We start from the raw sequence: 27,826 nt of genomic DNA, 5'->3' as shown, positions 1-27,826 counted from the left end.
AGGATTTTACTAGTGCTCTTATTTGCTTGTTCATGCTAAGCAGAGATCGTTTCCAATTGGGCACATGCTCTTTGGTCCTTGACAGCATTTTTTTCCTTTTATTATAGAGTTTATTTATTGCAGATGTCCACAAGACAGGTTTACTCTTCCTTGAGGAGGATTTTGTCCTGTCAGGTATTTCCTAATTCCATGCAACTATATACATGCTCATATAGTACTTTGGTGTATGTTTGGACTTATGTGCCAGTTCCTGTGGAGGAGGAGGGGATCTGTGAAACTGTTTATACCTTCCCTCAGAAGGTTGTAATCGGCTTTGGAGAAGTTTTTTGTGTGACCCTATCTGGGGGGGGGGGGGGGTCAGGGGAGATGGTGACTTTAAAAGTGACTGCTTTGTGGTCTGATCTTACCAGGGTGGATGACACTGTAGGGATGCCGCAGTAGTTAAACATGTTGGTTAATACCAAGTCCAAGATATTTTCACCTCTTGTGGGGGTGTCGACCAGCTGGTCCAAGGCGTTTGCATTGACGAAATCAAGGAATCTCTTGGCATTTGTGTTTTGGCATGAGGAGTTCTTCAATCTGTGGATAAAGTTGCTCAGGATCAGGGTAAAGGGTTGAATCTTGATAGAGTCGAAGAGCTCCATATAGGTGGAGTGGACATCTTGAGTCAAGGTTAGGGGCCTGTAGCTAGCTGTGACTTGAATAGGTGTCTTGTCAATGGTTAACAACATGGAGTGTCTCCTGTCATACTGTTTGACCAGCCTGGAGGTGTGTATGTCTTTTATACGTATTACACCTCTACCTCCCTTTGCTTTGCTGCCCACAGTTTGGGGTCTGAATGTATGATAGAATGAGTAACCTGGTATGGTTGGGGTGCTCTCTGCAGCTTTGATGGGGTCTGAATGTATGATAGGATGAGTAACCTGGTATGGTTGGGGTGCTCTCTGCAGCTTTGAACCAGGTTTCTGTGACTGCACAAATGTCAGCATCTTCCAGGGTTAAGAATGCTTGCAGTGAGTGCAGTTTCATCTTTAGACTCCTAGCATTTAGCAGCATTGCCTTTAATTTGCGTTTTGATGAGGTTTTCATACTGATAGTTTTGACCTCATGGCATTGCCGTAAAAAAGGCACCATGGGGAGGCAAGAGCCTTTGCCAGGAGTCTGAAGCCCAAGGCAGACAGATACAGGCCATTTCCGACAAAGCATCATGGTGTGTCAGTCATGTCTTCCCAGGCTGTCAGGTAATGGATCCCTTTGGAATGACACCAGGAACTAAGCCAATTGCTAAAGTCAATCATTTTGTGTTTGTATTGCGGCATCATTCTGGTTGACAGTAGAATCTTGCTTAAGGCTAGGAAAGGTACCTGTTTGGGGGACACATTCTGCAAGCTCAATCATGTCTCTCTTCATATAGTCCAGAGAGGTACGTCTCAAGTAATTCATGCCAACATGGACTATGACAGAGTCATAATAGTACCTGTTGAGAGATTTGAGTGCATGGGTGATATGGTAGAGTCAGTAACTTTCTCCTTATATAGCCTGGTGAGGGGTACATATGTGTCTCACAATGGTGCCTCCTATGACTAATGTTGTCTCCTATGACTAATATGTTGTGTTTATGCCTTAGTGGCTGTGAGACGCACGTTTGTTGGCTGTGTGTAGTGGACAGTGGAGTTTGCATGTGTTTTTGCTTCAGAAGTCTCTCTTGTTTAGGTATGTACAAACCCACACGTAGTCCAGGGCAACTTCTATTGTAATTCTCCCTTGCATTGCAAATGGAAGTCGCTTCTACCCCACATCCAAACTACCCAGAACCACTCTAGTTTTTTAAGACTTTGCATCATTCTTCTCTCTCTCTACCTGGGAATGCTCGTGCTCTCACCCTTCCTAATTTTAGCTACCTGACTCCTATTTCCTTTCAAGCATTCTTTCACAAATTCAACCTAACACTTACTGTATTTTTCTTAACACCTTCTTATGATTTATCTTACAATACTGACTCCGTGTATGTCTTATATAGTATAGGCATTTGCATGCCTTGACCTACAGAATGCTTTATTTCATGTATTCCCAGAATGCTTTGTTATGGCGTATGCCAACCTACAGAATGCTTTCTCATGTATTCCCAGAATACTTTGTTATGGCGTATACCAAAAAATGCTTTATTATTATTACTTTGTCAGTCTGTTACTTTTAAATCATGTAATAATTTTAACTATTGTAATATTGTATGTGGAGCTTTTCTCCCCTGGCCTGCCTTGAAAAAGGGCTCTTTTTGGGCGAATAGACTTTCCCAGTTAAACTGAAAATAAATAAATAAAATGTGTTTGTTGAGGCATCCGTTTATATGGGGGTGTGTTGTGTAAGTGGTGGTTGACAACCTTAGTGCCAGTTATACTTGTGCAGGAGAGCGCAGAGTCTAGGTTCTTAATATAATTGCATCTCTCACAAATTGTGTTCCTAGATGGTGTTAGTAGGGGGTTGTCCGTGTACATGAGGCAGTTAATACACTGTCTCAGCATGCACATATCAGCCAGACTGGTAGGAGAAAATGTAGGAAATTGTCCATCCATATTTGTCAGAAACTGAGGGAGAGAGGCCAGAGAGCGCTAAGAGGGTGGAAGGTCTGAGTATTACTAAGTGAGCACACAAGTGCTACTAAGGGAAAATTCGTAGCTGAAATACCTCACAAAGGGTTAAAAACAGTGCAGCTGTAGCTGTGACTGTAGGAAGCCTGTATCCAGACTGTGCTACTCAATTTAAGGGTTAAGAACACAGTAAAACTCACAAAAAAAAATTAGTCACTTACAGACAAAAAAGAACTCTCTGTATGGAAAAGTACAGTTAAACAGTAATGAATTGCAGTAAATAGCAATTAAGGAGTTAACAGTAATGAAATGCAGTTAATCCGTAAATTACTTTAAAATAGTGCAAATGTGATAAATTAGCTCACAATCGCTTTACCCCACAGCACTTCCACAACTAGGCCAGAAGTTCTGATTTAAAGTTGCACCTCTGTACTTTACTATACCTAAAGTTAAAGCCTACCTTGAATATGTCTAGCAGAGCATTTGCCACTTCTACTGAAGTGTCAGGCAGAGCCTCCACCTGTGGGTATCTTGTTGCATAATCTACCACCACTACCAAGGTATATTTCTTGTCAGTGGAAATCGGGGTAACTATAGGTCCCTTGGTGTCTCTAGCTAATCACTCTACCCTGAAATGGCTCTTGAATAAAAGCTGTCATGACTTTGTCTTCTGCCTTGTCTACCTTTTGGCACAGCTCACATGTCCTGTGGTACCTTGTGACATCCTTTGCAGTTCTAGGCCACTAAAATTCTGTATTGCCCATCGTTTGGTGTGCTTTATGCTTATATAGCCTGCAGAAAGAATACTGTAGGCCTTGGGTACTACCATCAGCTGTATTACTTCTCCCTCAGTGGTCCATTCTCTGTGCAACAAATCTTTGTCATTGCTATATTGACTCCCCTGTCCTTGATTATCAGGAGTTACATTGGCTACTTCCCTTAGGTTATTTAGAGTCTGAGAGCGGAGTCTGCCTCTGCTGTATATTGATGATCCTCCTCAGCTCCCCTTCCAGTGGAAGGCTACTATTGTCTGCCAGTGGCACCTCAAATTCTGTCCAACTGCTACCAACTGTGTCTTGCCTTGAAAGTAACCCCTTTGAAGTTAAGCCTAGTATTTTCAGCTGCTGCGGCTCTGTTCCTGACTCTTTGCTACTAACCATCTTACCCCTCTGATGTAGCCACTTCACTAGCCCTCATTAAAGGTGTTACAAATTTGCCTTGATGCCAAGTAATACTTTATTTAATTCATTTTGTACTAGAACTTCTGCATATCCTCAGACACTGCTACCTGTTTTTTTCCATTGTTCCAGTTTCCAGTTCAGATAAACTGGTCAAGGGTACCTGAAAGGGTATCCCTGCTGAAGCCCCAAAAAGAGTGGGCAAATACTGCTCCTTTTAAACTACTGCCAGCTGAAAATTGTTTGAGGCTGTGTCCCTCTTGATAGCTGTCCCCTTACCCTTTGCTAAGATAAGAAAGGCTTTTGTGATAGTTTGCCACAGCTGCCATCTTCATACAGCCTATCAGTTTTATAGTAGCACTCTGCTTGCTTCTTGTTTAGGCCTTGGTTTTCCATCATGCTTTTATGGACATCAAAACTGTATGTGCCTCCTTTTGATTACAGTTAGAGCATTTAAATACAAGAACATGGCACCACACTTAGCATATTTAATCTGCTGTGATGGTTTAGGTTGTACTCCTGCTTTCCATTATAGCCATATGCAGTGCTGATTAATGCCTAACCATGTATTTGCAGCTTGCAAGATAAATAGAGATCCCCATTCTTCCCAATCTCCTCAGCAGATTTACACAACTGGTCCTGCCAGTGTTTTCAGGCAGAGTATGGAGATTGTGTTCCCTCAGCAAAAAAAAACAAACTTCAAACGTATTAGATCTAGTGACCTTACATCCACTCATTTACATATGGTGCTGATTTCTGAAGTGTATTCAGGCATACCGTTGTCAGCTTTTCTTTTGTGCTCCATTTTTTTCCCTGGGAACTTCAGCAATCTGTTTAAAACATTCAAGTGGTCATTCTTTAATTTTAACCTAATTTAAAGAATCGGCATCACTAATTTAGAAACTGGTTGCATTTCTCTAATTACTAGCAAAGGAGTTAGTCCTCACAAAGTTCCCAGGTGCTGATTACACTCCCTTTCAAACCCAATATAGCATTTTAGTCTCCATCTCTATACTTCTGTACTCTTGCAAAAAAAAAAAAAAAAAAGTTTTTGTCCTGAACATCTAATGTTTCTTTTCCCCTCCCCATAACTCTCATGAATCTGTCAAATGACTGGCATTTCCTTTTAACACTGGCACTGCTTTTCTTTTCCCTTTCACCTTCCTTTAACTGGCACCACTATTCTTTCCCTTTCACCTTTCAGCACAGCCACTGCATCTGGTCAACTGCTTCATGTTCCATATATTTTATCTCCAGTCTGTTTTTGAAGCCAAATGGGCATAGATTGGACAGTTTCCTTTGTAATGTTGCACTCCCACGTTCAGACAGTCTCCTGATTTAGTGGACTGCATTCAAGCACACAGGGAGATGGTACCATATCCATCTTGGACTTGTATGCATTAGAATTTACTTTAGGTTTGCACTCATTTATCAGATGTATCACTGACCTCTTAGTATTTTCTCAAGATATAAGCTATTTTTCAGTCCATTCCCCTTGCCTACACTAACTCTTTCTCTCTCACACACACATGTGCTAGTGTGCACATTTCGTAAGGAAGGCTGAAAGAAATCTACAGGTCCCCACAGTTTTCTTCCTGGCAAGCAGGACTGTTACCATCCTAAATATGGCCAGGACCAACCACACCAGTTACTGTACCACTCTTCATCAGTAACCAAATATAAATTATAAAAATACCCACTGGTAGTGTGCTTGGTGGTCTGGGTTTTGGTTGATGCCAGCAGATTGATAATCTGCAGTGCTGAATACCCTCTCCTTGGATAATATAGAATGTATGTACTTAAATACCAGTAAACAGTATCTTAAAAGTGAATAAATAAAATGTAAGACATTGCCAGTACAAATTAAATATGCAGAAGTAAAGGAAGTTACTAAAGGGAGTGGAAAACTGTCCGTTGTACAGTTAGGAAACTTAAAAAGGAGAGCTTTGATTAATAGTTAAGCCACCTAATTGACTTTAACTTAAAGAATACTGAATGCCACTGACTAATCTAACTGATCCAAGTTAGTAATATACTGACTGTTAGAACCAGATGAATAGTACTTGCATAGATGTGACCAAGGTCTTCTAAGAAAATTGACTTTTTACACTTGTTTCAGCTCAAAATAACACACACGTTATCGTTTTTCACAAACCAGAGGCAATCACATCAGTCTTTACTCGTGCACACAAGGAACACTAAGTATATTTAATTTATGTCTATTAACTGTCTACGTATAGCTGTTTTCACAGCCCTGGCCAGTTCGCTTTGAATAATCAGGAAGTTGTTCTTCACACTTCGGCTACAAGCTCAATATGTTTTTTTCTTCACAGAAATGCAAACATTGCAGATTAAATTGCAAAGTTTTAAGTTTATGTGCTGCTGTTTTTTTCAAGATGCCTGCATCTCACATTCTGATTGAGAAAAAAAAACAAAAACATTTATATAAATTCTCACTAGGCACCAGATTACATAGTTTCCCTCTAGTCATCACTTTCTTTCCTTATTAATAGTTCCATCTCAGGTTTCAGTGCATGTTTCACTGTTTTCTGATAGTACTTCTGTAGTCTTGACTCAATTCTACAGGCATGTGTGTTTCTCGCACTGTTATCTATTTTTGGTTATGTGGGTGCATTTTAGCCTTCCTTCTAAGGGGCTTCATCCAGAAAGTGATTCTTTTCAAAGCAAGTGTCCAAAACACCGTTTCCTCTTCAGCTCTCTTTCTGATTATGTTGCTACTCTCTGTCCTTTTGGCAAACCACAGCTGGACTTTAATAGCTGAAGTTTTTATTATAGCCATGGATTAGGTTTTAATGAGAGGACAATATCTAGTATTTCTTTATCTTGCAGCTTAGCTTCTAAACATAAATAAATTTACCAAGACAATGGATTAATTTTTCTATTTGGGCAGCCAATAAAATAGACTCTTTTACTACTGTTGTTACGTTAGTCTTTTTTTTTTTTTTATTCTGGACACTTGCACACTTTGGTTGGGTTTACCCCTCTGATTTCCCCAACTGTGGGAAATTCAACTGCATTTCTTTTAAGGTTAGCAGTTGTAGCCAACTTTCATTCCAGACTAAACTCTACCTTTTTGAGTTTCTTCAAATGTTTTGGTCATCTAATGTGACAGGAATGGAGTCTATTTCAGCCAGGGTGCAATTATTTTCAAGAAATTAGCATTGATTTTGTATTTACTAGGATAACCCATGACTGCTGTGCGCTCCTGTACCTTGGGCTGTCTACCTTTCCTGGCTTGATTTTATCTTGCCCATTCTCAAACTATCCAACTGGTCAACGCTCCAATTTGAGTTAAGAACCCACTTGCAACCAAGGACCCTTCCTAACTCTGCAACTGTTTCTGCACCCTGTGCTATTCACCAAAAGAAAGAAGAAAGTGTTTTTTTACACTGGCTGTTTAAGTGTAGTATCCTTGGTCTGTATAGTCTGTAATTAAAGGCCTCTCAGCCAGGTAAGCCAGCAGCCATACCCCCCATCTGTACCCTGTAGTTAAATCCAGCCCCTCTCTGCCTCTTATAACATTTCTTTGCTGAACTGAGCGACCTATATAACTCTTGACTAGTCCTCTTCAGTCAATAGTACTGTGTAATTCAGGTCCCTGGCCACTAGGTGGCACCCGTGTCCAGTCTTCAGCCTTTTGTCTATCCCTACACTCAAGAATAACCCATTCTCATGACTACTGTCTTCACCCTGTTACAATAGCTCTCTTAAACCTCTTGTCTTGCTGTAATCTCCCTTTACCCTCCTTGGAATTCTTCCACTATACTTCTCATCTATCCTTGAACTACTCCAACCTAACTTACCCTATCAGTCAGCAATCCACTGATTGTTTCTCCTTGCCTGTTTCACTCACTGGTCTCTACCCACTCCGTTCGCCCTGCGGGCTCACTCCGCTCCCCTACCCTGCCGCCCAATTCCCACCTGCCCCCAGTGGTCCTAAATTTATTTCTCTAAAACCATACCCCACCAAATCAGAACCAATCCAGCAGATGATCTAATTACCACTCCCAACTCTCAATCACAACACATTACCAATTATTACCCTACCTCCTATCCCCCGTACTTACATCATCTCACTGACTAATTTATCTGCTAACCTGCTTATACTTTACCTCCCATTCTTCATCCACTGTATAATTTAATACAATGGCTATTTTAACCACCCCACACCAAATACTACTCTTGTCACTCTTCCCTCCTCTTACCATTGCTTATCTGCTTACCTCCTACGAAAAAACATTATATGTCTCCATATCCTTCCCCTCCAAACATACTTTAACACCTACCCAAAATTTCATAAATACCACATATAAACCCTGCTACCTACAAGCCAAATATCATAGACTAGCACACATTAGGTATACCATTCTAAATATTAGAAAGTTACTTGACTATTACTACAAGCCTCGGTACCCCATAAATAAAATATACCTCCACTCCTTACTAGATGGGGACATCCATCCCAACCCCGGCCCAAACACCATACTTCCTACTCACAATTCCAACTCTAACAATAGTAGTACCGAGGCCCCTACAAAACCTAACTCTCTCTATATCGCTCATCTTAACATACGCAGCATCAATAATAAAATCTGCCGCCTCCATGCCCTCCTAGATGTTCACCTATTTGACATCCTATGTTTATCTGAAACATGGCTAAAGCCTGCAACCAAAGACAACAAAGTCACCCCTCCTGGCTATAATATTAGACTAGACCTTACAGCAAGAAAAGGAGGAGGGGTAACAATCCTTTATAAAGCAGAGCTACAAATCACCACTGTAAACCTTAAACCACCTTCTGACAATAATGCTGAAATCCTCATTTCTAAATTGCAGATTAACTCAAGTAAATCCATATACCTCATTTGTATCTACCTTCCCCCAGGAAATAACATTAATACCATTGAAAATATCCTTAACTGGCTCTGTTAATATCCCACAAGAAACTATAGTCTTAGAAGACTTTACTACAAGAGTTCCAGTCTATATTAATGTACACCCTACTACCCACATTAACCTATATGGCTTTTCACAATATACCAACTCCCCTACTAGAATTAATAAAACTAATAACAAAGAAAGTACCTTAGACTGGATTCTGACTAATACTCCTCACTATACATACAGAGTAGGTACCCTCCCAGATGACTTAAGTGACCACTCACTAACTTATTTAATCAGGCATAAAGCCAACCTAACTTTTCCTAACACTGTTAGGACAATACGTACCAAAAAGTGTTTTAACCCTGAACTCTTTCTAACAGAACTTAGACACTGTAATTGGTCTCCACCTAAATCACTTCCACTTAACAAAGCTGTAGAATACTTTAATTCCATATTCTTAGCCATCCTTGACCAACATGCCCCAACTTGCACTGTTAGAAATAAAACTAAGCCTGCCCCCTGGCTCTCAAACACCACTAGGCAAAAAATCCTTCAGAGAAATAAATCTTGGGCCAAATGGCGTAATACTAAGGATCCTACAGATCAACAAACCTTTAGACAACTAAGAAATCTTACAAAAAAAGCCATCCTCTTAGACAAAAAAGGGTATTATTACCAAGTACAGCAAACGTACCAAAAAAACCCCACAAAAGTTTTAGAATAGCATCAACAAACTACTATACCCAGGACAATGCAGCACACCTAACCCACAAGGCACTAGCCACGAGAATCCCACTTATACTGCTAATGCCTTTAACTCTTTCTTCACACAAGCCATCCAAACTCTTGCTAGTCAACTTTCTCCAGATACCGCAAAACTGCCTACAACCATGACAAACCCACCTCCACCTTTTCAGTTATAACCAGTCTCTACTTCCTTTATCTGCTCCTTTCTCCAAAAACTAAAACCTACCACCCCCTCAGCTGACCAACTCCTAGCAAAATACCTGCAAAAAGGGGCTAAAGCATTAGCCTATCCCATCTCCATTCTTAATAACCGTACCATAAATTAAGATACCATCCCACCTATCTGGAATGTTTCCCATCCCACTACATAAAGGCGGGAACTCCTATGACTTTTCTAACTACCGTCCTATAGTCCTACTATCTCCCCTAGCAAAAATAACGGAGAAATGCATCCATAAGCAACTACTTAACCACCTACTCCAAAATAACTTATTTGCCAACTGTCAGCATGGATTCAGACCATTTCATAGTTCCACCAGTGCCCCCCTATCCTTCACAGACTGCATTAACAAAAACCGGAACAACAATACTCTTTTCTCTGCTTTCTTTATCGATTTAGCCAAAGCTTTTGATATGGTCAAATCACCAGCTGCTCATAAATATACGGAAATCATTTTCACTTGATCCCCTAACGATAAATTGGTAAAATCTTACTTGGACAATAGACAGCAAGCTGTGCTGTGGGACAATAAACTATCCAACCTCCGTCCCATTTCTCTTGGCGTTCTCAGGGCTCTATATTAGGCTCACTCCTATTTTCAATCTTTATTAATGACCTTCACTCTTCAATTCCTCAAACCACCTGCATTCAATATGCAGACAGCTCTACAATAATCTGTTCAGCCACTTCTCCAACTGAACTACAGTCCCTTACCCAAAATGCATTCAGTACTGTAGAACAATGTTTTTTTAAACCGCTGCCTCCTCCTAAACCCTCAAAAAACTAAACTTTTACTGTTCATACCAACCCAAAAGTTCACCCTAAAATTTCTCTCTCACATCTAATAATGGCACTTTCATATCTCCTGAACTTACCACCAAACTTCTAGGTATACCAATAGATAGCAACCTTAACTTTGATATTCATATAAACAGCACAGTTAAAACAATCAGCAAAAAATTAGGATCCCTCTATAGAATCAAACCCTTTCTTACTCCAGTGGCCAGGACCGCTATAGCCAGAACTCACTTAATCTCCACTCTACTTTATGCTTCTCCTATCTATACTAACCTTTAAGAACAACCTAAATAAACTGGCAGTCTCCTACAATAATATTGCCAGATTTGCAACTCCCTCTCTTTTTAGAACACATCACTGTCTTAATCTAAAGCAACTGGGTTGGCTTGAACTTCCAAACCAAATTCTTTTTCACCAGCTTACTATAGCCCATAAAACCCTGTACCAACCCACCAACACTCCAATGCTCCCAATCTTAAGAATTTACGCTCCTCAAACAAAATACTTATCAATACTTGCAAAACCAACAACTTGGCAGGAGACTTCCTCTTTTCTAATGCTGTTGGAAAGCACTGGAATCTTTTACCCACTGAACTAATTTCTCTGGCTTCATTAACTCTTTTTAAACAGAAGCTAAAACTTTTCCTCCATACCCACTGGTTATGCCCCTGTACTAACCGACTAACTTTCCTCCCTCACACTAATGCAGTCTCCTCACCTGTACAGACTTACCCTTAAGAAACCGAATACTATGATATGACTAAAATATACGTATACATGTAAATAGTAACATATTTTTGTATATTTACCGTGTACTAGATTTATGCTTACTATGAGTACTGTACTTTATATTACCAACAGATGTGAAGTTCGACTGTTGCAACCTTTTATATTATTTTATTATATCCGTCTTGGAGCTTATCTCACCTTTTCTGTATGTATCTTGGAGCTTTTCTCCCCGGGCCTCTACTGAAAATGGACATGTATCCAGTTAGACTAGCCCGGTCAACAAATGTAAAATAAAATAAATTGTTTTGATGTTTGTCAGGATGTGCCTGATATATACAAAGAATTGCTTCTATCTGCAATTTATACGGGGTTGTGTATTGGCAGTATATTTAAATACTCTTGAAAAGCTCTTATTAGCCCTTTTGCTCTTGGAACTGCAGTCTTTATCCCACATAGTTGTAGTTTCTGCTTGTACATTAAAGTGTGACCCTGCCTCTATAATCATTGGTTATAGCTATTTCAGTGATTTATGGTGTTTTTGTTTTTTTAATTATATTTGATTTTCTTGCTTATACTATATTAGTTAGCTGTTGGTATTGGATTGATCCCATGTGTGCAAAACTTTCATTTTCAGTAATGCTTTGTAGCTCTTGTTTTCAATGCCTTTGATCTCCATTAGATTACTGTTACAGTAGCCTAAGCTATATGCGTCCTGCCTCACTGCCACTCTCCAGCTTTTCAAAGCTGAAGGGTGCCATCCACACTTCTGTCTGGAGCTTGAGAAAAGACAGTCAGAGCAGGAAAAGCCCAGATCTTTCTTGCTACTGAAGTGAGATTTTTTGGTAGGCCCTGTTTAACTGTTGGTCAGTTAGTGATCTTCAAGGCTGGGCAGTTAAGTCCTCTGTTGGGGAAAAGCTTCCATTAAATTTGTTTCTGAGAGATGTTTGTTCGATAAAAAGTATGTATTTTGCTGGGAATCTGATTTTATTTTCACTGTCGATTCTTGTTAAGGGAAGGTTTTGTGTCAATACTTGTACGAACAACTGTGTAAGTTCTATTTGTTGACAGTTTCCTACATGTTGTACAGTTTTTATGTATATGGGCAGGGCATTGAGCTTGTGCGAACATTTTTTCTTGCCTGAGAACCTTTGTTTTTACTGTTTTAAAGCTTTACCGAGTCCTTCAGGCTCTGCTTCATCCTTGGTTGAATCTGTGGGTGCAGGTTTTCCTTCCTTCCACTCTTCAAGAAGAAAGGTGTCAGGCCTGCTTCATATGAGCCTTAGTGACTCTGCTGTGTTCAGTTTTGGTTCTTCAGACCACTTGTCTTTTTTTTTCCTCTGGTAAGCCTGGTGTAGCACTTAGTCACCAAAGACCAGGTGGTATTTATGTTCTCTGCAGGTGAATGGATGTTCTTATTGGGCAAGGGCGACCCATTCTTGCCGGCCTGGGAGAAAGGGGTAAGTGTTTATCTAGTAGCTGGAAAGCTGATCCTGGATCCTTGGAGGGTGTGCCTGCTTTGGGTTAGTCCTTTCTTAGGTAGTCTCCCAGGAAAAGGAAAGAAAACAGTTTTTTTAAAAAATGTGGCTTTTTCTTTTTCTATTGGCAGGAAATTTGTGGTGGTGGGGGGATTTCTTCATTTTCTTCCCATTTCTTTTGCTGTGAAGAGAAGTTTCCTCACTTTTTGACTCCGAAATTTGGTCAGGAGGGCCAGAATTGGATCTTGGCTTCAGGAATGAAGATTTTAATTCTGATGGAAGTATTCTTTCGGATACAAATCCAGAAATAATTTCTTTTTTTAATATTATCTAAAATGAATCTATTTTTTCAGTGCGATTAGAATGAAATTCCACTCTCTCAGCAAATGTATTATGATTTATTACAGTTGGATATTCCCACTCAGCAACTGTTTTCCCTGTTTTATTTACTTTAGAATATATTTTTCTCACAACTTGAAATTTACTTGACAGCATTCTTACCACTAGGATAGTTTGACAGGTTATAAAGGGTACCTCAGACTCTCAAATACTTGTTTTCTAACCCTGCAGTGGTTTCCCTTTCCAAAACTGCTTCTGCTGGACAAATTGTTAATACAGCCCACTCCCTCTGACAAGGACGGTAAATTTTTTGGCAGATTTGGGAAGAGTATTTTTTCTGCTTCCACTCTTTCAGAATTTTAAACTGTCAGGCTCATTTGTTAAAGTTTTAACTTCTGTCTTTGGAGAACAAGAAGATGCTTGCTAGTAACCTTCCCTCTTTCAAGGCAAAAAGAAAAAAAAACTTTAATGCCTTGTTTATTAGTAAGTTATTAAACGTGCCAGTGTTCCTGTGACATTGCAGAATACCATCTCCAGGGCTGCTGCTTCTGAACCTGTCATGAGAGCATTTGCTTGGTTATGTTTTAATAATCGTCCTGATGTTAAAATTGAAATTTTAAAATTATCCCTGGGCTTGGAAGCTTGGTTTGACCCTTCTACAGCCAAAATCTTTTAAAGGTTTGATGGGGATGGAAGTTAATACTAGAGGTAACCTAAATCTTCCAACCTTTATTTAAGGCAAATACATTTTTCTCTCCTCCGCTCCTTTTTTTTTTTTTTTTTTTTTTTTTTTAATAAGCAATTCAAATGGCAGGGTGCCTGCCAACAGGATTTTAAAAAGCAGTGGCAAAGAGGCTTCAAAAAGAAAGGGAAATCCTCAAAGAATGAGGGGCAGTCCCAAAAGTCAGATAGACTGTTGGGCAACTTATCCCTCTCCCTGACTTTTCATCTTCTCTTGTAGCACTGCATTATTGCAGGCAATTGGTTTCAGAAAATCATTCAGAGGTTCACTTAGCAGTGGGTTTCCCCTCTCCTTCCCAGTAAATCCCCATATGCCTGTTTCCTCAAATTCTGGATCAGAGTTTATCTTGGGAGTCCTAGAACCAGTGCCTAAAGACCAGAGGGACAAATGATTTTATTAAAAGATTTTTCTAGAGCTAGACCTCTTCTTTCTCAGGGTTGCTGTAAAAGTCCCAAAGTTCAAAATGCTGTCCCTTTAGGCCCTGTTTACCTATGGTTCCATCACATATCCATTGGCAAGCAATTCAGATTTTTTTATTAAGATTTTCTGTATATGGCTCACATTATCAGCTCCTTATCTTTGGACTGTCTATGGTTGCAACACCACAGCTGATGTGGTATATAAACTGGGCATAACAGGTCCTGTCCCCACTGCAGACTTGCCATGGTAGCCCTGGATGAAGCAACTTATCTCAGTGTTTTGCTGTTCAGGCTTCATGCATTCTGTCAGAGCAAAACATTGTAGCAGGTAAACTGAGCAGGACCAGGAAAGGCCCTTACAAATCAAAACTTCACTCTGGGATCTTTCAGGCATTGGTCCATCTGTGAGGAACTCCTCTGTTAACTCCTATTTGCTTGTCTGTTTTGAGAAGAGACAAATGTTATGTTCCAGGATTTTTTGCAGTCTGTCATGGAAGACAGATGCATCCTCATTCCCATGAACAGGAATATTCTTTGCTTTTCCATCCTTTCCACTGAGATCCAGGGTTCTTCTAAAGATGCAACAGGGCTCCAGAGATTGTGGTGGTGACCTTCTTTTGGCCCAGGCCAGCAGTGGTTCTCCCTTCTTAAACTGGTCAAGGGCATTTACAGGCTTCTCCACAGAATGGATTTACTGCCAAAAGACACGGGAGTTTTGATACACCTCTACAAGACATGGGGAGTTTAATACACCCCGTACTAAAAACTTTTCACTTGAGTGACTGGATGACAGAGTTTTGATACCATCTAGGCACCTTTTTTTCCTGAGCACAGCGGGTTTTTAAGGAGGCTGAAAAACCTATCCACTAGGAAATCGTGTTTGTAATGTTTTGTAGTAGGTGCCATTCTAATAACTAGGACCATCTTAAGGCTAAGCTTCCCCTGGTTCTTAATTTGTATGAGTTGGTGTCCTCTGACCTTTCGCTTTTCATCTCTAAAGATTCATGTATCTGTCATCTCTGCTAGTCTGCCCTTGGGATCTACTTTTACTAACCAATCTAAAATTACGCGGTGTTTGAAAGGGGTTTTACTTCTCCACCTGCCTAGAAAACAGGTTGATCCTCCTTGGTTCTTAACTTTGTGCTTGAAAAGCTTATTCTAGTTCCAGTTGAATCAGCTCATCAGGCTGAATTGAAGTTCTCTACATGGAAAAACTCATTGCTCTGCATTGATCTGACTTCAGCTAGAAGAATATTTGAATTAAGTTTTTATGGTGAGTCAACCTGACATAATTTTCCACAAAGGCACCTTATTTGTTTTGAGAACTAATCCATCTTTCGTGCCTAGAACAATCTCAGGGTTTACTTTGAGCCAGTATATTCATCTTGCTGTCTTTTTTTCCTGACCCCTAGACCAAGAGTGAGGAAATTCTTTATATTCTGGATATCTGCAGGTAGCTCCGATACTACCTAGAAGAAACTCAGTCTTTCAAGAAATCTGATCAGCTTTTTGCCTTCTGTGAAAAAAAGAGAAAATTGTTTTCTAGATGGTTATTGCAGGCCTTTTATGTTTTTTAATTCTTCCCGTCATAAGCCACTTACAAAGTTTGATACCCATTCCACTATGGCTTTAGTTTCTTCTTTGGCTTTATGGAAAAGAGGTGGACTGCAGAGGTATTCTAGGGGCAGCATCTTGGTCCTCTCTACTTTACAGAGCACTACAAACGAGATTCTTTTTCTAGGATGAGTAGGCCTTGTTAGGACCATTCTCCAAAGGCTGTTGGATTCTTAGTTTTGCCTTCACCCTTTTACCTTTTTAGTTATGGTAATCTGTACATATAGCTTAGGCTACTGCAACAGTGATCCAGTGTTGAACATAGTTCAGTTGTGTTAAGTTAATGTACAGTAACAGTAGATGTAATAGATCACTGTTGTAGTAGCTGTCCTCCTCCTTCACCCCATGTTTTTTATGCTACTTGTTTGTGTTGCCACTGTATGGATAGGTTCATACATTGGTATTAGGCCATCATCCCTAGGGCCTATACAAGCCTAGCCATAATAGGTTGGTACTAGGCTATCGGCTCTAGAGCCTATACAAGCCTAGCCGTAACAATTCCATGGCTATTTCTTCCCACAGTATTTTACTTCCCTGGACCCCTGTCTAGCAGGGCGAGTGACATGATCCCCAGGGTGAATTTCCTCTCTCATCCAATCATCAAGGTTCCTTTTGAAGAGGGCCAAAGAGACGCTCTGCTTGACATACATGGGCAGCCTATTCCAGAGTCTGGATAGTCTCTGGGTCAGAAACCTAACCCTCCAGCATGTTTTGTTCATTGTGATGACAATTTTAGATCCCTGGACCGTGTGTCTTTGAGGTATTGGGATTTCTTTGTGTAGCATGTCCGACAGCTCTGGGTTTGACATGGCCTTGTATGTTAAGCAGAGATCGCCTCTGAGTAGACAATATGTAACAGAGTATAGGTGGAGGCTTTTAGATGGTCAGCATAGGGCATCTGCTTTAGGCCTGTAATTCTTTTAGTGGAGGTATTTCTGTGGCCTTTCCAGTTGTTGCAGATGTCTTGAGAGGTACATACCAAATGGGGAGTTGTATTCTATAATGGGTCTGAGGGATGAGTACAGTGGGACAATGACCTCCTTTTTCCTGAATGAAAAGCGTTTAGTGATGAGGTGTGCCACATAGAAGGATTTCCTGACTGTTCTAGCAGTGTGGTTATTGAAGGTGAGACCACTGTCCACCGGTGTCCCCAAGTCTCTTATCACACTTAAGATGTTTAGTGTACTGCCACCTATGTGGTAATTCACAGGTACATGTTTTTTCCCAAAGGGGATAACTATACATTTCTTGGCATTGAGCTTGAGCCCATGGCTCTGGCACCAAGCATCTGTTTCTGTAAGGCCTTTTTGTAGAATATCCACATCATTTGGGGATTCAATAATGGCTCCCAGTTTGCAGTCATCTGCAAACTTTGTTAGCCAGAGTCCCTTAGTGTTGGCCTGTACTTCAGAGAAGTAGATGCCAAACAAGAGCGGTCCCAGGACTGAACCCTGAGGTACTTCACTTGTCTGGAGCTAGCTTTGGAATATGCTACTTTTAGTGGGTTCTGTCAGTAAGCCAGTTGGCAACCCATAGAGTGGCGTAGGGATTAATGCCCAGCTTAGTAAGTGTAGCTATGATTCCAGAATGGGGGATAGTGTCGAAGGCCTTGGTGAGGTCCAGATAGTCTGTGTGGACCACCTTACCCTTGTCCATGGCTCTGGAGACTGATTTGAAGAAGTTAATCAGGTTCAGGAGACAAGATCAGCCCTTCACAAACCCAAAATGTGTGGGGATAGTGTTTGAAGGTTGCCAGTGTCTTTTGTTTATAAGTTCCATGATAATAGGTTCTATGGTCTTGCAGATCAGGCTCGTCAGACTGATGGGGAGGTAGTTCCCAGGATGCATGCTGGATCCCCCCTTGTGGAGTGGGATAACTGTAGCTGTGCGCCATTCAGTGGGCACGAAGCCTGAAGTGAGGCTGTGATTAAACATGACACTTAGGTGAGGTGCCAGTTCATTTTGTAATTCATGTAGTACATAGCCTGGTATGTTTGGTCCCATAGATGCTGTATTCTTAGCTTTGGAGAGTGCATTTTTTACCTGTGTGGCCATTATTACCAGAATTTGGCAATCTTTCGGTATTGAGATGGGCTCTTTAGTGGGTGTGAGGCAGGGGTGAAGTTTGCCCTGAATTGATCTGCCAGGATATTGGCAATATCCTTTGGATCAGTATATTTAATGTCATTCTGTTGTAGGTCAGAGCAGATTTGAGCATTGCCATTTAGATTCTTGACATAGCTATAGAATGCCTTGTGGTTGTCTTTGGAATCTTTGGCAATTTTATTTTGGTAACTAGCTTTGCAGGATTATGAGGGATCTCAGCTTCTTAATGAGGCTGGTAAGGGAGTTTTTTTTGCATCCTGGGATTTTCCTCTTTTCTGCAGCGGTTTCTTCCTTTTGCTGTAAAGCTTGTTTATGGCAAGGGACCACCAGATTGGCTACCTTTTATTTTGGAGGAGAGTGTCTTGGTTCTATTGGGGATGGCACGATTTATGCACGAGTGGATGTGCTCGCACAGTGCCTTAGTGTAGGATTCAGCAGTCGAACTTTCAGTTCCTGTCTGCATGGGTGTCATGAAGTTTGTTGCTTCTGACTTGAGTAGCATGAAGTTGGCTTTGGAGAAGTTGTTTATGGAGGTTTCCTTACTGGGGTGGGATGTGGATGTCAAGGGTGATTTAGCTTATGGTCAGACCTGACCAACAAGGTGGTGACCACCGGTGTGGAGCATTGATTTCCCTTGTTGATAATGACCAGGTATAGGATATTGGAGCCCCTGGTGGGATTGACTGTTGGTCCAGGGCGTTGGAATTTATGAATTCCAAGAACCTTGGGTAAAGGTGTTGGTACGCAAGTAGTTTTCCCAGTTAATGATGGGGTAGTTTAAATCACTGAACAAAACTAAGCCAACAACCAACAAACTGAATAAAAACTGGCAGCGCAATAGCAATCCAACGTTAGACCAATGCAGATGAAATAGAATCCAAGTAAAATTAGGTATCCAGGTTTATTAGGTAAGTGCTTTTGGCTGTGACACCAGTCTTCTTCAGACAACCATTACAATGAAAGAAACTTATTATATAGAACATCTATGTTCACTAATTACAATCAATTATCCAATTATTCAATAAATACAAATTTCATTGAATTATAAATATACATGTTTAAATATATATATATATATATATCCAGATATCTATTTAAATGGAAGAGCCTACCCTAAACCACCACGTGGGCAGCATTACAGGGAGCAAAGGGAAGAAGCAGTTCCTCCTTCAAATAACAATGGCAGGCAAAATCTTAATGAGGTGAACACTAACAACCAGCAACAAATCCCTTTAGAGGAGGGTACCCTACCCACATCGGAACAGCTTTGCAACAAAAACAGCTATCAGGCGAGGGGCAATTCAGCGTACACATGGAGGAGGCAGAGAACGGGCTCGTGTTCACGGAACAACTACAATTAGAACTGGTAGGTGAACAAATTCCACATAATACCTACCAGCTTATTAACTCTACAGGTGACTATAAAATTTACAACTATAGTCAGGTAGTTTTAAATACTCAACATGCCAATATTGTAGTAAAGGTTTTACATTCATACCTAAGAGGCGAGCAAGAGTCACGGACTTAATAACAGAACTGAAGCTGTTTACTAGGAAGATGAACCTAGCTGTTATATTTCAACATGCTTCAGCTATACAAAATAACCCAATTCATATTCCCAGCAGTTTTAATCCTCCCTTACATCCCAAGGTAAAATTGTTTGAGGAATTGTGTGAACTTGATTTAGGAATCGACTTCAACAACAGAAAACCAAACATTATATAAGTAATATTACTAAACAGCAACCAGATAAGGGAGATGGACTGGTGATAATGAATGCAATGGATTACAACCAGCTTATACTACAAATTCTGTATGAAGATGCGTACATTGAAGCCTCTTTAAATGAAATTAATATTTCCAGCGCCAGAATTAACTATTACTTAGAAGACATGCTGATGCAGGGGCAAATAACAAGAGAGGCCCATGCGTATATGCATGTACAAAATCCCAGAATACGAATTATTTTTGGAGCACCCAAAATTCACAAGAACTTTCAGAATCCACCTTTACGTCCAATTGTGGATGCTGGGGGCTCAAAAACATATTTTATAGCCAAATATGTAGATATGCAATTGAAAGAAAAAGTGTTTGATTTACAACATATATGTCGTGATTCTTGGGATTTTCTCACAAAGGTCAATACGACACAAATATCTAACATTGAAATTTATTACTGTGGATGTAAAAGATCTCTTTACATGTATACCTCAGGATGTAGGGCTATAATGGTTCATTGACTTTTTTTACAGAAATGATCATCCCTCAGGATGACATCAACACTTTATCACATTTGTTGCAATTGGTTTTAACCAATAATTATCTATACCATGATGGTCATTATTTTAAGCAAGAAAAAGGGGTAGCAATAGGCTCCCCAGTGGGCACATTGTATGCTAATGTAGTTATGGCCATGTGGGAACATAATTTGTTTCAGTTACATTTTATGCAGTATGTAAAAATGTATTGCCGTTTCTTGGATGGTCTCTTTTTTTATTTGGAATGGTCCCATAGAAATTATAGATGAGTTTATGCAATGTATTAATAATTCCACTGAGTTCTTAAAGTTTACTCATGAAGTTGGAAGAGACTGTATTTCATATTTGGATGTTTTGTTGACAAAAAAATCAGCACATTGTTGTTTAAAGGTGAACATATATAGGAAGAAAACCTATTCTAATAAGTTTTTGCATTTTGCCAGTAATCATCCAAAACATGTTAAGAAAGCAGTTAAGGGACAAATGGTCCATGCAGCACGAATGGTAACTGATGCAGATGATTTTATAGAAGAATGTCGATACATAGAAGTAGTACACAAAAGAAACACAGGGTTTTATCAGCCCTTATTGTCAAATCCTAGCACAATTGTTTCACATCCACAAGTAGAGATAATATCCCCGTATATGGAACGATCAAACACACAGCCCAACACAAATAGGCATGGCAATATAGGTTTCATAACATACACCAAGGACTCTGTAGACATTGTAAACCTTATGAGGAAAAATTGGACATTCATTAAATGGTGACACCGAACTAGTCAAAGTTCTAGGAGCACAACCCTCAATTACCTATGACGGATCGTAATTTAAGACTGGTGCAATGCATGTTCCAAAGTAGCAGAGAAAACTCAAGGAATCATGAGAAAATGTAACGTGCACATATTGTGCTTATATATTAGAAGTGGACCACTTGTCAATTATGGATACAGAGATTAATGTTACAGGAAAATAAAATTGTAATACAATGGGTGTTGTCTATGCGGCAATATGCTCACGCTGTTCAGCCTTTTACATAGGCAAAACAAAACTAAAACAGCATATTTATATGCATATTTATGAAATTAATAAGCAATCGCATACTAATGCACTATATAGGCATGTGGCAGAAAATCCCACACATAAATTTAAGTTTATAGTATTGGAGCAAGTGCGACCATCTCCAAGAAAAGGTCCATGGAAAGTGATTTTAGAATCCAGAGAATATTGGTGGCAGGTTCTTTAAAATGCCACACAATTTCCGGGTCTAAATGACTCAATTTCTGTTGCAAGCATATTAAAACTCAAGGTTTACAATAGATAGGGCATTGTGCAATGGTAATTATGCATAGTATTTGTTTTAATATTTCTAATACTTAGTTTAACATGGTCTTATACAGGTTTTATATACTTATTTAAATAGATATCTGGATATATATATATATATTTAAACATGTATATTTATAATTCAATGAAATTTGTATTTATTGAATAATTGGATAATTGATTGTAATTAGTTAACATAGATGTTCTATATAAGAAGTTTCTTTCATTGTAATGGTTGTCTGAAGAAGGCTGGTGCCACAGCCAAAAGCGCTTACCTAATAAACTTGGATACCTAATTTTACTTGGATTCTATTTCATCTGCATTGGTATACCGTTGGATTGCTATTGCACTGCCAATTTTTATTCAGTAGTTGAAATCACCCAGTATTAGGGTGTTTGGTTGTATCTTAATATTTTCTAGTATGTTTAGAAAGGTGTCGTGAGAATCTTGGGGTGTGGTGGGGGGTCTGTAGCAAGCTACAATTTGGATTGCAGTCTTTCCTAGTGTTAGTTGCACCTGGAGAATTTCAGATGCATTGTGTTGGGCACCTAGCCTGATGTGAATATCCTTGGTGAATATGGACAGACCTCCACCTTTAGTGTTTCGGTCCTGGTTTGGTGGTCAGTGTCGTAAGAGTTGTAGCTTGGTATTGCAAGGATGCTGTCTGGAGCCTTGAACCAGGTCTCGGTTATTGCACAGGTATTGATGCTCTCCATTTTTAGGAGTGCCTCGAGATGATGCATTTTGAGGTTTAGACTTCTAGTATTGAGTAGCATTACCTTCAGATTTTGCATGCTTGTACCTGTTACGGTGGTGGTTTTGTCCTTTGAACTTGTAGTAGGCTAACAACTACTAGAGCCCTTAAAAGCCTAGTTATGTAACCCAAACGTGACCCACAAATTTGTTTTTATTAGATTTATAGGGGGTGATTTACTCACTGCTTTTGTCCATCGGACATAGGAGCTAGACCAGAGGTGAATTTCCGATTACCCATCCATTCATCCAAGTTACAATTAAGTAGGGAAAGGGAGGAACTCTGCTTCTCATGAATGGGAAGCCTGTTCCAGAGTGTGGGAATTCTCTGAGAAATGCATCCGTGTCCCCAATATATCCTATTTATGTTCCAGGCAACTTTTAGGTCTTTTAATCTAATAGATCTGATGCTGTGTTTTGCACATGTGCGAAAGATTCATCAAAACAAGGTCCAGGGGTGCTTTGTATGCTAGGCAAAAATCACCTCTCAGAAGTCTGCATGGTATTTATACTGTTTTGTATATGGTTTCCTTTTTGTTCAGTTTCCCAGCATTTTGCTTTCAGAGCCATTGCCTCTCCTTTTGCTACAAGAAAGCGTTGAGTTTTTACCACACTATATTTTTGTATGGTGTTCCTCAAGTACTAGACAGCACATGTGGAGGACATCCTTTAGCTTTGAAAAGCTGTCCAAAGGCAGTGGGAGTAGGAATATATATGTTAGGTTACTGCAGCTGTGATTTAATAAAACATGAGTTTTGCTATTAAGCATAGATTAAAACGAAGAAAGGAAATCATTGGGTGGAAACTTCTTGTCCTGTGCCAAACCAAAGAGGGGAAGGTCCGTATTCTCCCATGTGACAAATAGGTTTATCTCCATACTGACACCCCTGGAACACTGACCAGAATAGTGCTTTTGAAAGCCTTAACGCCAAGAAAAGGCTAGAGGAGCAGCTGAGAGAATCTGCCAGCACCTTCACATCTCCTTATTGCATACATAATGCCAAGAGCCATCTTGCTGACCTGCCGATGTGATGAGTAAGTATGTTTCGTATGTCTTGCATATTTTTGGTATTGTCCACGCGTGCAAGACTAGTGGTCATTTATAAATACCAAAGATGTTTCAGTTTTAACAATTTTTTTGGCAGCAAGCTGAATTAGGTTGTTGGAGTGGTGTTCTTAACAAGGGCAGTCAAATGTTTGTGACTTAACAACTGTTAATATTTTCATAACACAGCAGACCTTAGGAAGTGACAGTCTAAACATTTCTTGTCTGTTAAAATGCTGAAAAGTATATACAACTGTCTGTGAAATTTAGGAAGTTCATTATTGGATGGATGGAAGTATGAAAGATGTTGCGTGACATATTAATGATTTAACTTTACCATTATCTCCTTGTTTTTTCTGTTATGGTTTGCAGGAATTTGAGAACGTCTGTGATGCTCTGTTTTAATGATTTAAGTTACATCAATTTCACTGTTTACTTCAGGTTTAATAATTGGAAAAGCCATTTATTATATGGAAAATTTTTAACTATACTTTGTTTAGCTTTTGATTTAACCAAACCTTGAAAATATTTCTGGATTACATTTTAATGAGTGGGTGTGTGTACTCTCTCACTCACGCTGACACTCTCACACAGTTACAGTTCTTTAGTAGAAAACATTTTTTAATTAATAATCTGCTGTTTGCATATTACATTATAATAATTTCATTTTTACCTGTTTAGTGTTTGTATCTGAAGGAATAACAGAGCAGTGTTAATTTTAATGTCCAAGACCTTTTGGTGCATTCCAAATGATTAATACATTTCACTTGTAATTTGTAGTCATAAATGAAGATGCAATTGTAAGTCAATTTATAATGTAATCATTTTCTCTCTCTTGGTAAACTAGGGCATGCCCTTACTTCCTGTCTCGGGCCTTGAAGCAGCAGGCTGATATCATATTCATGCCTTACAACTATTTGCTAGATCCAAAGGTAATGCATTGTCTTTACTTTGTGAGTCTTAACTCCTTGGATGGGTGGAAAAAACGGTTTATCTGAGGGAAGTGGGAATTGAGACAAGTGTGAAAAATTAAATTTGTTCACCAGTCGAAGTGAAGCAGACTTTTGCTCTTCATGCTCTTTAAAAGACTCCATTTGGATTATTAAAGGAGAGTTAGGAGGATTGGGAGGCAGTGCAGTAATGGTAGCTTTCCTGTGTATGGACAATAGTGTACCATTTCTCTTCTGTCATTTTGTAGGAAGTGTTAGTGAAGACTTGTGTGTACTATGTTGCTTAGCTTTATATGGCTAATAGGCAAGCAGCCATTATTATGCAAGAAAATCTTGAATCTCTGAGTGATGCTACTAAAGAGTGACATTTGTCCTATGACTGCTTTCAAGAGTGTCTCTGTGTGGTAGCACCAGAGATTAGCAGGTGCACTGTGACAGCATCTGAGAGATGGTGCCCATGTGTGAATGGAAGTACCAGAGACTACCTGTTGCTCTTTGGTATTGTTTGAGAGAGTACCTAACTCTGTGGTGGAACCAAAGATTACATGTTTTTTTTGTGTCCCGGGATATTGGTAGAGTGCCTGTTTGTGCTGCAGAGGTCATCAGTTATGTGACAGCATTTAGAACTTCCCGTCAGTGTGGTAGCCCCAGAAATTCCACATTTACCCTTGACAGCACCTTGGACAGTGCTCATCAATGAAGTGGTTCTGTGTAAATACAACTCTATGCCTTGTGCTTCTCACTGTATGTGGTCTCTATACTCTGTTCATGTTATGCTTGATGATGGATCAGTGACTGCTCTTGTACTTTTGATTGTAGGGCAGTGACTCTGTGCTCTGCACTTTACTGTATGGTGGCTTAGTGCACTTTGTTCATGTTTGTGGGCTGTGAAATAGCACTGTGCTTATGATTTTGCTATGTAGCCAGTATGCTGTGCTTATGACTGTGTACTGTGCATTATCGTTGCGCAGTCTGATCACAACTTTTTCTTTGTGGTGGCCCTTTGCTCTCTGCTTGCGTTGTGTGATGTCACTGAGCTCACAAATTTATGATGGTGACTGTGCGCTGTACTCAGAACTGCATGCTGTGTATTGGTGGTGCTTTTGTGACACTTAATCTGTGCACTGCACTAACAACTGTGTGGTGTCTCTGCACTCTGCTCATGACGTTTGTTTTGTGCTCACAACAGTATGGTGTTTGTTGGCTGTTTACACTTTATGCATGACTCTATACCATGAGGTAGTTCTGTGCATTGTGTTCTAAACTGGATGCTGTGTGTGGTGGCTCTATGCATTCTTGTGACTGTGTACTTGTATGACAGCTCTTTGCTTAAGAAGTGTAGTGGTTTTGTGCACTTATTGACTGTATGTGGTAGAATGGCTGGCTGTAATGTGGCTTTCTGCACTGTATTCATGACTGTGCTTTGTGGTGACTCTGTGCCATTCTTACAAGCGCATGCTTTTCAGTAGCTTTGTGAGCTGTGGTAATAACTATATGATAGAGAAGGAATCTTTCTTGTAGAGCAGTCGTTTTTATAACTATACATATTGTTGTGCTTTTTTGTGCCACTTTCCACGAGTTTTTTCTTTTAGCTTTGTGTGTTATCAGAGGACTCAGTGTATGCTGGAAAAAAGTTAGTTACGTCAGTCTTATGCACATACAAAAACAGTTCAGCATTACAAGACAGTAGCAGAATGTTTACAAAAATAAATGAATGTGAGTGTAAAAGATGCATTGAAATGTGAGCAAAAACATTAAGACAGCTGTGTGTTTGTACAGCAGCAGCAGATAGAAATATGTGTGCTGTCTCATTGACAGATGTTGGTCAAACAGCTACAGTATTACTTAAACAGGAGAGTTGGCCCCAGGCTAAAAATCACCTTTCTGGCCTTTTATTTTAGTCAGGTCTGTGTGCATTTGCTTTATACTTTCTTCAAGGTTACTGGAAGTCGTGTCTGTACCTTCCACTGCTTTTTTGCTGAACAGCTACAGTTCTTTACCAAGTCAGTGTTTTTTGTTGCCTTTTCTAGCTGATTTTCCTTCAGGTCCTCTGTATTTCTTTTCTCCTGGCACCAAGGCAGTGCACTTACTAGCCACTTAATGAAATTTACTCAGAAGTCCAGGGCCACTGGCTTTCTCTGCTAAGTTTTTCAGATTGGGAGAGCTGGAATTAAGCTGTTAATCAGTGTGCAGCCATTTGGAGTCCTCCGACTTTCTAGCTTTACTTCCAGAGCTGTCATGTGTTCCAAGAATGGAACTGATCTCTTTTCCATTTTAAATACATCAGTCTGATGCTAGGCACGGAAAAGGATAAGGGTGAGGATGAACTTTTTTCAGTATTCCTGTTTTTGGAGAAGGATGGAAACTTGAGTTATGCTACATAGCACAAAACTGGGCAGATAAAGGCCTAATTACGTCTCTCACTTTGGGGCAACAGAATTGTTTTGATGTCATTCTCTTTTGAGTACACAGTAAGAATATTTTAATCTTCGTTTATGAATTTATTTCTACAATTGATATTGCATTACGTCAATGTAAAAGACTAAGTGGCAGCTGGTGGTTGCACAATATATCAAAGGGGGGGGCTGTAGCAAATGTATGATTTTATATAGAGAAAATGATGTTGGAGGTCTTATTGTTGGTGTGACTGTTTTTTGAGCTTTAAGAAGGTGCTGTGGACTAAGAAATGTAAATTAGATTGTTTTTCCTTTCTGGATGAAAAGCAAATTTATAAGATATTTTGTACTTTATAGACTGTAAAAAGGTGCCAAATTGGGAAAGAATGCATTACTGAGGTGCTAGTAACTTCCTACCCTTTTGGGAATTAAAGGCACAGAATTTGGTAAAGCAAGGGCACAGCATTGACTTGAAATGAAAAATAAGTGGATGACAATTATAAAGATGCCATGAGATGCAGCATAAATGATTGCCAGCATGCTATGAGTAATTAAATGAACAAGAGAAAGTGAATTAAAATGAGGAATCTAAATAAGGTCAGGAACATGGGGGCGGGGGGATTTATGCATGAAAATATTGTAGAAGCAAATCATGAAGAGAAATCCTTCAGTTACATTCGGAAACAAGAAAATAACATCCAGTTTTGTTCTGAGCTTATCCAAAATGGTAGACCCATTAAGTTTAGCAAATGTGTTTGTAGACATATTTAATGCAAACTTTTCCCTTGAAATAACTATCTTAACCTACTGAAACAACTTTACTATCATAGAAACACTCCTGATCTGATGTCTGTTCCATCCATTCCTCAGCACATGGGTCTTTGGATCCATGCCACATTGAATTTGGCCACTATTTAAACTACACTAATTTAAACTTGGGAATCAGGTGCTTAGGCTTTTACCCCCTTACCCATAACTCCATCGTGTTGAATGAGCTACATCAGACTTTGGCTGCCATTACAAGCATAGGACAGATATTTCATGCTCGGTTTTTCTGTTGGAGGAAATGGTTTGATTTATTCCTCCTCTTGCTGCTTATATATGTACACAAATACACACACACACTTACACACACACACACTTTACCTCTTTTCACCTGTCCTGTAGTTTGATATTAATTACTGTCTGCCTTTGTGTTGTATCTTTTCATTCCTTAGCCTCCCTTCTTTGGTCATTT

At 39.6% G+C, this 27,826-nt stretch overlaps 1 protein-coding gene across 1 annotated transcript in view; it reads left to right on the top strand.

The window, feature by feature from the left end:
- RTEL1 (regulator of telomere elongation helicase 1) overlaps positions 1-27,826 on the top strand; it is a gene marked incomplete in the record, with an annotated part of 4,697,248 nt that overhangs the window by 123,361 nt on the left and 4,546,061 nt on the right. The window contains 1 exon segment of the mRNA XM_044056976.1: positions 24,091-24,175. Coding sequence (XP_043912911.1) covers positions 24,091-24,175 — 85 coding nt within the window.

This window comes from Protopterus annectens, chromosome 14.part0 (assembly GCF_019279795.1).
Source record: "Protopterus annectens isolate FY-2018-M chromosome 14.part0, PAN1.0, whole genome shotgun sequence".
Classification (NCBI taxonomy): Eukaryota; Metazoa; Chordata; order Ceratodontiformes; family Protopteridae; genus Protopterus; species Protopterus annectens.
Note: the sequence above shows the minus strand (reverse complement) of the source record. Positions and strands in the feature narration are given on the sequence as shown.